The sequence below is a fragment of the Sceloporus occidentalis genome, unplaced genomic scaffold, assembly GCF_023333645.1.
Source record: "Sceloporus occidentalis isolate IW3139 unplaced genomic scaffold, rSceOcc1.0.p SCAF_2, whole genome shotgun sequence".
Taxonomy (NCBI): domain Eukaryota; kingdom Metazoa; phylum Chordata; class Lepidosauria; order Squamata; family Phrynosomatidae; genus Sceloporus; species Sceloporus occidentalis.
The window spans coordinates 38,283,472-38,297,606 of NW_028316982.1; the positions used below are offsets into that span (position 1 = coordinate 38,283,472).

A 14,135-nucleotide genomic window follows, 5' to 3' on the forward strand; every position below is an offset into this window, starting at 1 on the left:
GATACTTAGTTTTCTGCTGCTTTATATACTGCTTTTCTGCCCAGGAGTCCATTGTGGTTACAATCCAAGGGGCATAACAGAGGACTGGAAATGTTGGGAGGAGGGGGAGGGAGAAGAGGAAAATAAGCAAATTCAAATACCACCTCTATCACAGTTGTGATGACCCGAAACAGATGGGACAAATAAAGCGGCTTCCAGCCACTTTGTGGGTGTGGTGTTTAGATTATGCATGCCCTCAAAGTGTCTGGAAGCTGTGCTGAGGCTGCGCCAAGCTGGCAAGAGCCAACCCTTTTAGGAGCAGATTTAATCTTCCGGGCTGTCTGCTTTGGCCCATAATGAAATTATACAATGACCCAGTTGAACAGTAATTGCTGGAGGCATTTCTGAGAGAGGAAGTGCCAAATACTAGCTAGTCCCAGCCAGGTAAATGGTGTGGGCCTTCCTGTATCAATGCTTCCACTAGTTGTACTAGAGGGAATAGTTACTGCTTAAAGACAGTGCTAGAAGAGGAGGAACCAGTTGACAAACTGGTTTCACCTGAGCCAGTGCAAGAGGCTTCAGGATTTCATTCCCTCCTCCACTCAGGTAGGATGGCTGCTGGATGTTTGCAGGGCAATGTGCAGATATATGCACATGTACTCTCTTCCACTGACGTGCTTAGTGTTACAAAGACCTTCTAGCAATTGCAGATTGATCCTAATATAAAGGCCCTAAGATACTATGAAATGAAATGAACCACATTTGAAAGCACTGAGCTTGTTGTTGCTGCTGTTGCTGTTGTGTGCCTTCAAGTCATTTCCACTTTATGATAACCTAAGGGGAATCTATCATGGGGTTTTCTGGGGATGAGAGTGTGTGGCTTGTCCAAGATCACTCAGTGGGTTTCCGTAGTCAAGCAGGCTATCGAACCCTGGTCTTTAGAGTTATAGTCGAAAGCTTAAACCACTATGCAACATTGCTCTCACAGTTGCTACATTTCTGCTATTGAGAATGTCAAAATCCTGTAACAGCAATTGCAGAACACCATACTGTTAGCCCTTAGCAATTACAAACTGAAGTATATTGCTCCTTTCCATCTTCTGCAAGCAACAAATATTCTGTATTGGTTGATTTTCTTCCTACTCTGTTTTAAACTAGGAACTCCCTCAGACCTTCATATACCACAGAGCTTGTGTGCAAGCACTTCTTACTGAGCCTCAGATACCTGTAGGTATACCTTAACTGCTCGACTGAAAAATAACAAAGCAGAGGCGATAAAAGAAAGAGAAAAAGAGTGGCTGTGTGTTGAAAAATATATAGGAAGAAATATATAGAAAGAGAAGGAAGAAAAAACACACATTAAACAGATAAAGTGTTAGAAACATAAGTAATTGCACTATCTGCTTATTTATCTAATATGAGTATTAATGTGAGCCAAGAAGTTTCATTATTTACTAAATCATGCCCTGAATAATACACATAGAAAAATACAAAGGTGGTGGTGGGGAAAAACCAAGATAATCTGTCTTCTCCAAGAACAGAACGAGGAGAGGAAATAGATGTATGATACATTAGTATCTATTTTTCCCCTCTTCTTCTTGGTTACATTAGCTTTCTTTTTTTTCTTTGCCTAATGGATGTTAATATAAGGAGATAGGAAAGAAGAGAAACGAAGAAACAAGAGGAGTAAATACCATCTTGGAAGTATAATAAGCTTGATATAATATTTGGTTTATGATGTAATATATGTTGATGTAGTTGTACAACTATCAGGATGCAGATTTATGTATATTTGTGTATGTCACACATTGTATGCCTGTGTTTGTTATACGTTGTATGTTGTTTTTATTATTTGTCATAATTAAAAAATTAATTAAAAAAAGAAATACATAAATTCAATCTAGACAACGAGGAAATTGAAATAATTAAAGAATTCCCATATCCAGGATCAAACATTGACCAGAATGGAGACTGCAGTCAAGAAATAATAAGAAGAATAGGAATGGGAAGGGCAGCTATGAAAAGATACTGAAGCGCAAAGACATACAACTGAGCACTAAAGTCAGAATTGTTCAGGCCATTGTATTCCCAGTTACCATGTATGGATATGAGAGTTGGACAGTGAAGGAAACAGACAGAAAGAAGATCAACTCATTTGAAACGTGCTGCTGGAGAAGAGTACTTAGGATACCATGGACAGCCAAAAAGACAAACAAATGGTTCTTGAACAGATCAGACCAGGGCTCTCCTTGGAAGCAAAGATGATCAAGTTGAGACTATTTTACTTTTCACCACATAATGTAAAGGCACAGATCACTAGAAAAAACAATAATGCTAGGAAAGGTAGAGAGTAGAAGAAAAAGAGGAGGACCACAAACCACATGGATAGATTCAATCAGGGGGCTTATGGGTAAGGGCTTGCAGGATCTGGGCAAGGCAGTGGAGGATAGGGATTCTTGGAGATGTCTCATCCACAGGGTTGCCACGAGTTGGATCCGACTTGAGGGCAGCTAACAACAACAACAACAACAACAACAACAACAACAACAACAAATGCATACAAGTGGCTTTGTATTAGCCTGCCTTGAAGAAAAATAGTTATTACTGTATTTTGTGTATCGTTTACCTTTCAAAACCTGCTAGGCGGGAAAAAATCCAGAAAGATCTGGAAAAAAATTTGGAGAAGGCGAGAGAACAGTTGACCTGCTGAAACAAATGTGAGGTGGATGATATATGATCTGCACTTAATTAACACTGGCATTGTTGTTAATGGATCTTTTATTTAGAAATTTCAAGAAGTAACAAAATGTTCTCAAAATACTGTAGAAAAAATCCAGCATTCATATAAACCAGATTACAATTTCTGTGGATATGCACCTGTAGCTCATTTTAGAGCAAGTTCTTTGTTAAAAGTAATTGGCTTAAATCAAATTGCTAATCCTAGTTACAGTAGATCCACTGAATCAAAAGAACTTACATAAGTATTTATTTGTATTGATTGAACGGATTTTGATTCAATGGACTTTACTTGAGACTAACAATTTGATTTAAGACAGTTTTCAGCTAATTCTAATTGATCTGCTAGAAGACTCCTGGCAAGTTATGATTTGCTCTTGTACTTCAAAAATGTGTGGTGTATTAGGATTACTTGCAGTGATTATGAGCTCATCCTTATTTAACCTGTCTGAATAGCACTTGTACAAGAAAGGGACATTGGATAATGTAACTGACACATTGACTGCATTTAAAAATCATGATGTGTGAACCAGCCTCTGGTAACTAACCAGCCACAAATCAAATAAATCCATGGTTTGTTTCCCCTAGCTGCTGACCCATAAAAAAGGAGCAGATTAAAAGTTCAGAAGAAACAAAAACAAATCAGAAACAAATTGGAAATGGGAAGACAAACCTCAGTTTGTTTGGTCATCTGTCATGCAATTTGTAACCTAAGCAAGAAATTATCCTTATCATAAACCATAGTTTATCATGACATGCAAACATACCAGTTATGTACTGTATTTAAATTACTTAATATAAAGAAAGGCTATTCATCAATTACAGTCAGTCCTTGGTATCCACTGATATCTTATCCATGGATTCAACCATCCACGGTTTGAAAATGTTAAATATATATAAAATTCCAAAAAGGAAACCTTGATTTTGCCATTTTATATAAGGGGCACCATTTTACTATGACATTGTATTTAATGGGACTTGAGCATCCATAAATTTTGGTAACCATGGAGTGATGGTGGTCCTGGAACCAAATCCCAGAGGATACCAAGGGCCTATTGTACCTTATGTCATTTTTGTGTCAACAAAGGAGACAGCCCTTTCAGTTGTAGTATTTCAATTAGAATGCTTTTGGAGTGAGGGGGAGAAACTGTGGTTGATGCTTCAATTGTTTTAGTATTGCCTCAAAATCTTTTATGTTTACCCAGACATTTTAATTGGTTGATTTGTCTGTTCTATTGTGTTTGCTTCCTTTCTGTTTTTAGCATTATAATGTAGTTTTAGTGTTTTCACTGTACTGTTTTTTTTTAATTATATGATGCCCTGGTATCCACAAGAATGAAATGTGGTTTAAAAATATTTTGATAAATAAACAAATAATAGTCACTTTGTTGTTATTTGCTATCACTGTCATTTTTTACTTATAACAAGACCTCCAAGAGCTGTCCTCATCAAGAGCTCTGTTCAGTTCTTGCAAACTTAGCACTGTGGTTTGCTTTATTGAATCAATCCATCTTAAATGTGGCCTTCTTTTTTTCCTACTTCTTTCTACTTTATCTTGTATGTGACCTGTTGAAGCTCAGGCCCTTTATATTAGGATCAACCTGCAATTACTAGAAGTATTGCCAATATGCTGTTGTATCATTTCCTATTTCTGGCAACCCTAAGATGAACTTATCAAGGGTTTTGGGGGGCATAATTTGTTCAGAGGAAGTTTGCCATTGCCTTCTTCTGAGGCTGAGAGAGTGTGATTTGCCCAAGATCGCCCAGTTGATTTCTCTGGCAGAGCAGGGATTCTAAACTTTGTCTCCAGTCATAGTCCAATACTCTAATTACTAGCCCACACTGACCAATATGGTGGACAGAATAAACTAGAATAACTAGAACAGCAGAAAACACACTGCTTTTCTTCTCTTTATTTAAAGATAGTACACAGACATATCTCTGAATCACAAGTTTGGGAAGAACATGCCTTTTTAATAAGATGTTTGCTTATTGACATTAAGAATCAGTTCCTGCTCTCATCTAGGATATCCAGAATGAACCACCACAATGACAAATATGATATTAGAAGACCCTTTAACAACCTTCCCCAGGAAAAGCTTGGAATTGATTTCTTATGCTCAATGTTTCCATAACTGAGGATGGGAATGGATGAGTTGCCATTCCTTTCTCCTTTTGTGTCTGTCGTTATTTAGATTGTAAGCCTGAGGGCAGGGAAATGTCTGATTTACAAACTGTAAGCCACTCTGATAGCCTTGGCTGAAGAGTGGGGTGTAAATATATTATTATTATTATTATTATTATTATTATTATTATTTCACCTCAGGTTAGTGATCTCAGAGGATCTGGTGTGTATGTGTGTGCACACATTTAATTGTAACGTGGGTTGGGTTCTAATTGGTTTATCTGAGGTTATCTGATCTGGAAATCTATTTTTATCAAGCATGCTCCCACCTGAAGCTTTTTCTACATTTTGAGCTAGAATGTGCACATGGATCTGTGACACTTCAGGTGGGTTCTTCTGCCCAAATTTGATGAAAGGGATGAGGATGCATATTGAAGAAGACAATCCCTTGAAGAGATGGAGGTTTTCCTGTACAAACCCCACTGACAAAACCAACAGTGCTTTGTCTAGTTCCTATTCATTCCACCGAAACATCCACAAGATCACTCCACAATGAATTGTGTCTTCTATTTTCAAGTGAAAGGGGGGAAATTATTAACAACTCTTCCTCCAACTCTTTTTCCTCTTGATGTTGTGCGCTTTCATTTCCTACTTATGACAACCCTATCACAGGGTTTTCTTGGCAAAATTTGTTCAGTGGGGAGCTTGCCTTTGCCTGTCTCTGAGGATGAGAGTGTGGCTTGCTTAAGGTAACCCAGTGGGTTTCCATGGTTGATCAGGGACTCAAATCCTGGTCTCTAGAGTCGTAGTTCAGTGCTCAAACCACTATACTAGGCTAGCTCTCCCTTTCTCCTCTGCTCCAGTTCTTCCTAGGCTGCTATGTCTCTTTTGACAGCAAATACTTGTTTTACATAATGCAATAAAATAAAATTCTTGTAAGGTATGAATAAGTAGCAGGTCTGCTGATGGAGATGCCACATGGTGCAATCAAATAGTTAATTAAACAAATCCTCTTACCATCTGTCACTTAGAATGAAATGACCACATAAGATCTTTAGTGAGGAGCAAATCCTAAAGAATTAAAGCCTAAGCTCAGTGCCTTGGAAATAGAACAGGCACCCCCACCCTCTTGCAGCTCTGCATGGTGAACTCTTACTTACCCTCTGGTTGATTTGTTTACCCTCCTTGACTTCCACAGCCAAGCCAAGATCAGACAATCGGCAGTGACCATTATCATCCAGGAGGACATTTTCTGGCTTCATGTCCCTGTAGACAATTTTGATGGAATGAAGGTGCAGCATCCCACAAGTGATCTGAGCAGAGTAGAAGATGATCCTATTCATTTCCAAGCCTCTGTCACCCACATTGTAAATGTGATATTTAAGATCCCCGCCATTCATGAGACTCATGACAAGACACAGAGCAGTTTTACTTTGATAAGCATAGGCCAGAGTGACAATGAAACGACTGTTGACTTTCTCAAGGATCTCCTTCTCTAGCAAAGCCATCTTTTCACCACCTTTTTTCTTCAATCTTTTTTTGTCCAGCTTCTTACAGGCATACATCTTCCCAGTATTTCTCGCCTGGATGGCACAAACCTAAAGCAAGTTTCATGAAAAAGGAGGAAAGTCTAAATAAGCAAAGTGGATTTTAAAGTGAGACAACACATGACTCATATTATGAGAGCTTAATAGTGTCACTATTTGAATATGAGTCCCATAATCTCCTAGGGATTCTGAGAGTTGTAGATCAAAGGCATCTTTTCCACTATGTATTTCAGGCTACTATGGCAACCTGCATGTACTTGAGCTTCAGGCTAATTAAAAGCTTCACTTAGATTAAAACAATTTGTGGCTGGGACCATATAATGCCTGGGTTGTCTACCACTCCTTATACAGTGTTGGGACATAATGAAACAGTAATCTATACTATTGTTATAAGCACACCCACTGGGAATAAAAAAAAAACACTATAGCACATCAAAAATAAAGAACACAAACATAAGATGAACATAAGGAACTTGAAGGCAGGGGTACAAGTACTGAAAACAAACCCTTTCCTGTTGCTCCTGAATACATTTTACTGCAGGGTAGATCATTAACAAAAGGAGCTAAAGATGGCCATATTTCCCAAGACAGAGCTACTAGGCTGCTCCATGCTTGTTGTCTGGTGAAGACCATACATTATAATGCCTAGGCCCTACTGTTTGCTCAAGAAATATGAATGAATAATTGCTTCTTACCTCTCCAAAGCCCCCCTTTCCTAACACTCGGAACTCATCAAAGAGCTTTTCGGTTACAGGTTGCTTCTCATAGGCTTTCCATTGCAAGAACTTGTCAAAGAATGGAGTAGTTTGGTAGTCCTGAAATGGTTTCCCTTTAAGGTAGGTAATGGCCTCTTCTCTGGCTGACTCCATGACTTTTTCAAAGTCATCCTTAGCCATAGACTGACACTTGCTGGACAGGTCTGCACTGAGAAATTTCAAGTAGCTGTTGCTGACATTCTTCAGGTACATGTTGACCATGCCCTCAAGGAGGCTGCTTTTGATATTATCTTCTGCTAACTCCCAATTAGTCACTTCATCCAGAAACTCTCTAACCAACAAATATTCAGGCACAGTCTCCAGAAATTCCCTGAAAAAACTTTTGCCGATAGGCTGTTGGTCACAAATGCTGTCATAGTCCATAGTAATGGATTGCTTGATTGCAGTGCATTCCTCAATCTTGGGCAGTTCAAGGGCCCTCCGCCTTTTTTGCATCTCCTTGGCATCGACGTCTCCACTTTTCCTGGCCTGTAAATATGCTGTGTTGGCGATCAGGTTATCCAGTCCCCCCATATCACACATCTTGGCGATCTGTTAGGGTAGCAGGATCTAGCTGGGGCAAAAACACTGACTAGCTTTGGGGCAGCTGCCCAGATACACCTTTCTCTGCGCCACTGCTTGGCTGTAGGCGTGGACTTCAGAGAAATAGTAGAGAGTCTGCCTACTTTAGCATTAAATACCTCTCAAGGATTTTCACTAAGTACCTTTAGGTGTATGTACCATTTGTGGAAAGCGGCTGGTAAGAGGTTTCTCTCTAAGGAGCTTTGGGTTTGCTATCTATAGCTAAATGGATGACATCTCAGGAAAACCTCACTGCCACCACAATCAGCCAAACTGCATTTTTCTGCAGAAACTCCACTACCAATACTTAATGCATGCTCAGTTCTTCTATACATTTAAATCTACTTGGCCAGTCTAGTTTCTTTATCTGTAACCTTTTCATAAAGAAGATATGGCACTATTGCCAGCCCTTAAAGAATTTGTATTATTTCTTCCCCACTGCTCTAAGCAACTTGAGTTCACAGATGTATGCCCACCATAACCACATGCTTTGAAATGGAGTTTTTAAAGGGGGATTTTGAAATTTTCTGAGTCTTGCTGTGTTGCAAAACAAAATGTTGAGCAGTTGAGGAATATCAAGCAATAGGTTGAGAACAGTTGTCTTAAAAATCATCATCCTTCAATCCTAAAGTTAAAAGACTACCTCTTCATGCAGATCTTATCCAGAGAAATGGCAGCTTTGTTTTCTGTACCTTTGTACTGCACAAATGACTTGCTTTCTGTCATACACAGCTCCCTTGGTAGGGACTCAAATCGGCTTAGACAAAGATCAAGCTCTATAAATAATATTGATCCTAACAGTGCAACCAAAACAGGATGCTCCTTTTCCTTCATAACATGGGAGAGGTTGAAATAAAATAAGTATATTCATACTACAAGCTGTTCTTTATTCTGATTGCCAAAAATATCTTCACTATCACAATTCTGTCTCCTGAGATAAAAAGCCATCCTTAGAACTGAGTTTTGACTTCACCTCCTCATGAATCTCACAGGACTAATGGGATTACAAAGGGAGCTGGTAGTGACCCCTATATTTAGATGCCCTAACACTTCATTATAAAGGATTGCTGTGATTGGTTTTAATGGCTCTCACACCTCCAGTATTGTGGAGGGGAGGCTGGCTCTCTTCTCATCTCAGGGGACGAGTGTACACACTAGAGCCATCTTTGCTTTGTTCCAATCTTGAGAAGAAAACATTCTCAAAGGTCAATTTCCCTGTTCTCATCTGCATGTATCTGGCAAACTGTGGTGACCTGGAGAAGCAAGAGAAAAAGTCCAGCGCAAACAGCCAAAACAGGCACTAAGGGCTGCCAGTGAACATGCAACTCCTAAAACAAAATCTTTGCAAAGGCATACTTTGTACAAAATTGCTGTAGCAGAAATAGCAATAAACAATTAAGAAAATAACTACTGTGTCATCCCTCCACATTTGGGGCTTTGACGTTTGCGGATTTGATTATTCACGGATTTGATTAATGTGTTCTCTCTAGGAATCTCTAGGTCCTCCATTGTGACTTTATTGCCAGCATCTGCCAAAAGTCATGCTGGAGGATCAAGGGATTCTTAGAGAGAACACTTCTCTAGGAACTTGTAGGTCCTCCAGTGCACTTTCATGGTCAACTTCCAGCAGGTGTTGACCACAGAGTTGCATTGGAGGACCTAGAGATTTCTAGAGAGGTGTTCTCTCAGGTAAAACAAACAACAACAGTGCTTTCTTATTTGTAGTTTTTCCACTTTCACTGGGGTCCTGTGCCCCTAATCCCAGCAAATGTGGAGGGTCCATTGTAGTATCGTTTCAAAACTGGTCAATAACTCACTTCAGATGTGATGCCAAAGCATTATTTGGTCTAAGGTCCAAAACACACTGTAGAAATAATCCAGTTTGAGACTGCTTTAACTGCCCTGGCACAGTGCTAGAGGATCCTGGGACTTGTAGTTTATTGTGGCACCAGAGGTCTCTGACAGAGAAGGATAAATGCCCCAAGAAACTTCAAATTCCCAGAATTCCCTAGCATTGAGCCAGGGCAATTAAAGTGATCTCAAACTGGATTGTTTCTGCAAGGTGTTTTGGACCTAAGCCTACTTTAGTGCTTATACTTTGGTTTAAGCTTCAACGTATACAACTAAATTAACATATTTATTAATAAAATATTTATACTCTGTTGTAATTAAGCCCCCTTCTATGCTATTTATTTATTTATTTATTTACTTACTTACTTACTTACTTACTGTCACCCATTTTAGCCTCCTTTAAGATCTTTTAATGATGTAAATGGTATTTTACTATGGTTATGTGGGAATTATTATGTTGTTTATTTAAGGAGGGAGGGAATAATGGGATTTATTTTATACTGTATGAATTTTATTATTGTTGTAAGCCACCTCAATCCTATGGGAAAGGTGGGATAAAAATAAATTATTATTATTATTGGTTTAATACAGTAATCCTAATATGGTTCCTGAAAATATGTTTTCAGGGTCACTGTTGGTGCATGACTGAGATGGAGAAAGTCCCCAAAAAGAACCAGCTCTAGCAGAGGTTAAACAAGAAGGGGGGGGGGGAACTTTATTAAAAGGCTTTCTTGCGAAATGAAAGAATGATGTTGGTTATCTTTTTATCCGTTCATATCTATTCTTCATTGTCCCTAAATTGTCACAAACTATTTACTCCCTCCTTCCTTCCATCAACTCCAAACTTGCTATTGGAGTCAGTTAGCAGTAGAAGTTTGGAGTTGATGGAAGGACTGTCAGTTAAACTGCCAAACCTTTTTATCCGACCTCCAATTCTCCTCAGCATTCTGGGGGCTCTGATAGGCTAATCTAATGTGTGGGTGGGCCCTCTCTCTCTCTCTCTCTCTCTCTCTCTCTGATGTTAATCAAAGCTGCTCATAAGACCTCATGTCCAGTGGTCCCCAAATTGTGCTCTTTAAGGGAATTTTGGACTCCAGCTCCCAGAATCTCCAACTATTGGCCAACATGGCTGAGGCTTCTGGGAGCTGAAGTCCAAAATCTCTTAAAGGGCACAGTTTGGGGACCCGTGTAAAACAATAGCAAATAATTTAAGCTCTCTAAAAATAAACTATCAATGATACCTACAAAAGCTCATGCCGTCCGTTAGTCTCAAAGGTGCTACAAGATTTCTCTATATACTGATTATCTATGATTCTAGCAATTAACAGCTAAAAACTGTTCCAGAATCATGGAATCATAGCGTTGGAAGAGACCCCAAGGGACATCCAGCCCAACCATGCAAGTTGCCATGCAGAAACACAGAATCAAAGCACTCCTGACAGATAGCCATCCAGGCTCTGTTTAAAGACCTCCAAGGAAGGAGAGTCCACCACACTCCGAGGGAGTGCATTCCACTGTTGAATAGTCCTTACTGTCAGGAAGTTCCTCCTAATGTTGAGGTGGACTCTCTTTTCTTGGAGCTTGCATTCATTGCGCCAGGTCCTATTCTCTGCAGCAGCAGAAAACAAGCTTGCTCCATCCTCAATATGACATCCCTTCAAATATTTAAACAGGACTAGCATGTCATCTCTTAACCTTCTCTTCTCCATATCCAGCTCCCTAAATACTCATCATAGGGCATGGATTCCAGACTTAGGTATGATCATGAGATCACAGAGCCCTTGATAAAAAGTCCTATTTTAATTTGGCGCCAGAATTATGCCAACATCCATGTCTGCCAGACCTCTTGAGGAGAGCATTCTACAACTGAGATGGCCTTCTTTCACATACTGTATTCAAAACGTGCACTGGTCCCTCTGGTGAAAAACAGAGGAAGGTACCTCCCCTAGTTGCAGATCCCAAATTTGTGGTAGATTTAGGGCTGTTTGGGGCTTTAAATGTTACCACCAGCACTTAGAATACAGAAATGCACTGGTGGCGAGTGAAAGCAGGTGTCAAGTGTTTTACAATGTTCCAGCCAGCAGTTCAGAAGCTGGCAGCTTCTACACTGTCTTCCAGGGCAGCCCCAACTAAAGCACATTATAGGAGCCCAACCAAGGAGAATATGAACTATGGAGGCCAGGTTATCCAGGCCCAGGAAAGGATGTAGTTGACCTAACTAATGTTGTCCCCAACCATTCAATGCTGCAAACTCCACCTGAGTGTATCTGGGTGATTGCAACGCCATCCAGGGCAGGATGCTTACCTAATTCCTGGACCAAGGAAACACTGATCCAAGGAGCCTCCATCTTATTAGGATTCAGTTTCAGTTAGATTTCATCCAGTCCTTTACAGCATCCAGACTCTACCATTTCTGATCACAAGGAGAGCTGAATGTCATCAATATATTTAAGGCATCCAACTTTAACTCCTGAGGACCTCGTCCACTGACTTTATACAGATATTAAACAGCATGGAAGATGGAACCTTGTTGTTTCCCATGAGGCTGAACAAGAGACCCCAATGATGTTCTCTGGCCCTACAGATAGGAGCAGAATCATTATAATAGATAGGAGCAGAAACACTGTTAACTTCCTACTGCCATTCCACACAGCTGCTCAATAGAATAATACCAAAAACAATGATATTATAAGCCACTAAAAAATCCAGGAGGCTCAACAGGTAAACACTCCTTGTGTTACACCTGGAGTAGGTTTCCAGGGCAACCTAGGCTATGTCAATACCATACTCTGGTCTGACTAAAATGGGTCCAGATCCTTTGTTTCTTCCAACAATGTCTGAACTTTTTCAGTCATCACACCCTCGACCACCTTGGACCCCAAAGGAAGCATTAGTGATGGGGCCCCCAATAATCTTCACATAAATCTGGGTCCAGGGGAGTTCTCTTCAGGATGGGCTACACTGCAACCTCCTTCAAGGGAACAGGTACTGCCTTCAATGTTGGCCTATTCCCACCCAATCTACAGCTGCTGGGTTTTATCAGGAAAGATGGGCCAGGATCAAGCTTACATATGCTGGGACAGGCCGACTCCAGCATCTTCTCCACATCCTTAGGCCACAGCAACTGAAACTATCTCAAGAAGCATGGCTAGATGGAACACTGGGCACTTCCTCAGACACTGTAATAGCTGACACTGTAATGGTAGAACACCTGGTTACCAACTGTGATAAATTTTCTAGGCATTTCAAGGAGAAAGTCACTTGTATTCACAGACACTGTAATAGCTGAACACTTCGTTACCAACTATGATAAATTTCCTAGGCACTTCAAGGAGAAAGTCGCTTGTATTCTCAGAACTTGAGGCATCAAATTCTGAGAGAATACAAATGACTTTCTCCTTGAAATGCCTAGGACAGGGGTAGGCAACCTTTTTGAGCTGGGGGCCGGGTTGCTGTCCCTCAGACAACTGGGGGGCCAAAGCCAAAAAATTAAAAATTAAAAAAATTTAAAAAATTTAAAAAATTAAATATATAAATAATCCAGGACAAATGTAGGACAAAATTTTCAAATGGAAGACACTTTTTTTAAAAAAAATGAAGGACACGTGAAAAAAATTGCTGATTTTAAAAAAAATGTTAATATAAATGCATGTTTCTGAGGTTTCTATAGACAATTGCCCCCCGAAGGCCCCGGCGGCAATCAGCGGCAGGACTGGGCTGGGGCCGGTCCCAAGGCCTTGCCGGGCCGCATCCGGCCCGCGGGCCGCAGGTTGCCTACCCCTGGCCTAGGAAATGTATCACAGTCCTTAACCAAGTGTTCTACTTAAAGTCTCTCTGAGCTAGAAGATCTCTATCACATGGAATAATCCTACTGGGCAACATGATGAGGATAAAATAGTAAAGGTAAAGTAAGACTGGTTTAGCCATCCTCTCTGCCACATACTAGGAACAACGCAGACATATAGAGAATAAGGTCATCAATGGCTACTACTGATATCCTTATCTGAATACCAGTTGCTGGGTAATATAAGGAGGATGCTGTTTTCCTCATGTTTTGTTTCCCGTAGACATCTTAGTTTGCAACAGTATGACAGAAAGGACTTTAGTACCATCCTACAATGATTTCCAGTTGAAACTATAACTTAGAGCTGCTTCATTTTCTTTACTCAGTGCTTTTGTTTTTTAGTTATCCATTGTATCTGTAGAACTCCACTCCAGTACATTTCAAGAGATGGGATATCCCTCCTACCAGCTTTGTTCAGTCCTGCTTGCACACTCATACACCAAAATTGGAAATACTATTGTATGGATGATTCTGACTCTGTGTTTAATGATCTCTTATATCTTCACCTTTGAGGACCTCATCTACTTCCTTTATAGCTGTCTTTCCAAGTCATAGGGTGCATCTACATTGCAGAAACAGTGCGTTTTAAATGCTATGGCTCCATCCTACAGAATAATGGGATTTGTAGTTTTGTGAGGCAACAGCACACTTTAGAAGAGAGGGCTAAAGACCTTGTAAAATGATAAGTCCCAGGATTCCATAGGCTGGGGCTACAG

At 40.1% G+C, this 14,135-nt stretch overlaps 1 protein-coding gene across 2 annotated transcripts in view; it reads right to left on the bottom strand.

Annotated features, from left to right (window-relative positions):
• The window catches only part of LOC149318170 (rhodopsin kinase grk7-a-like), a 56,455-nt gene extending 46,424 nt beyond the window's left edge, over nucleotides 1-10,031 (bottom strand). The window contains exons 1-3 of one of the 2 annotated variants that reach the window (XM_089509130.1): nucleotides 9,946-10,031; nucleotides 7,083-7,631; nucleotides 6,001-6,438 (exon numbers count right to left, since the gene is read on the bottom strand). In XM_089509130.1, the coding sequence (XP_089365256.1) occupies nucleotides 6,001-6,438; nucleotides 7,083-7,598 (954 nt within the window). In that variant the 5' untranslated portion in view covers nucleotides 7,599-7,631; nucleotides 9,946-10,031. Of the gene's footprint in view, nucleotides 1-6,000; nucleotides 6,439-7,082; nucleotides 8,351-9,945 lie in introns of those variants that run through there. The other variant, XM_089509129.1, reaches the window with a different exon arrangement.
• Nucleotides 10,032-14,135: the final 4,104 nt, after the last annotated feature.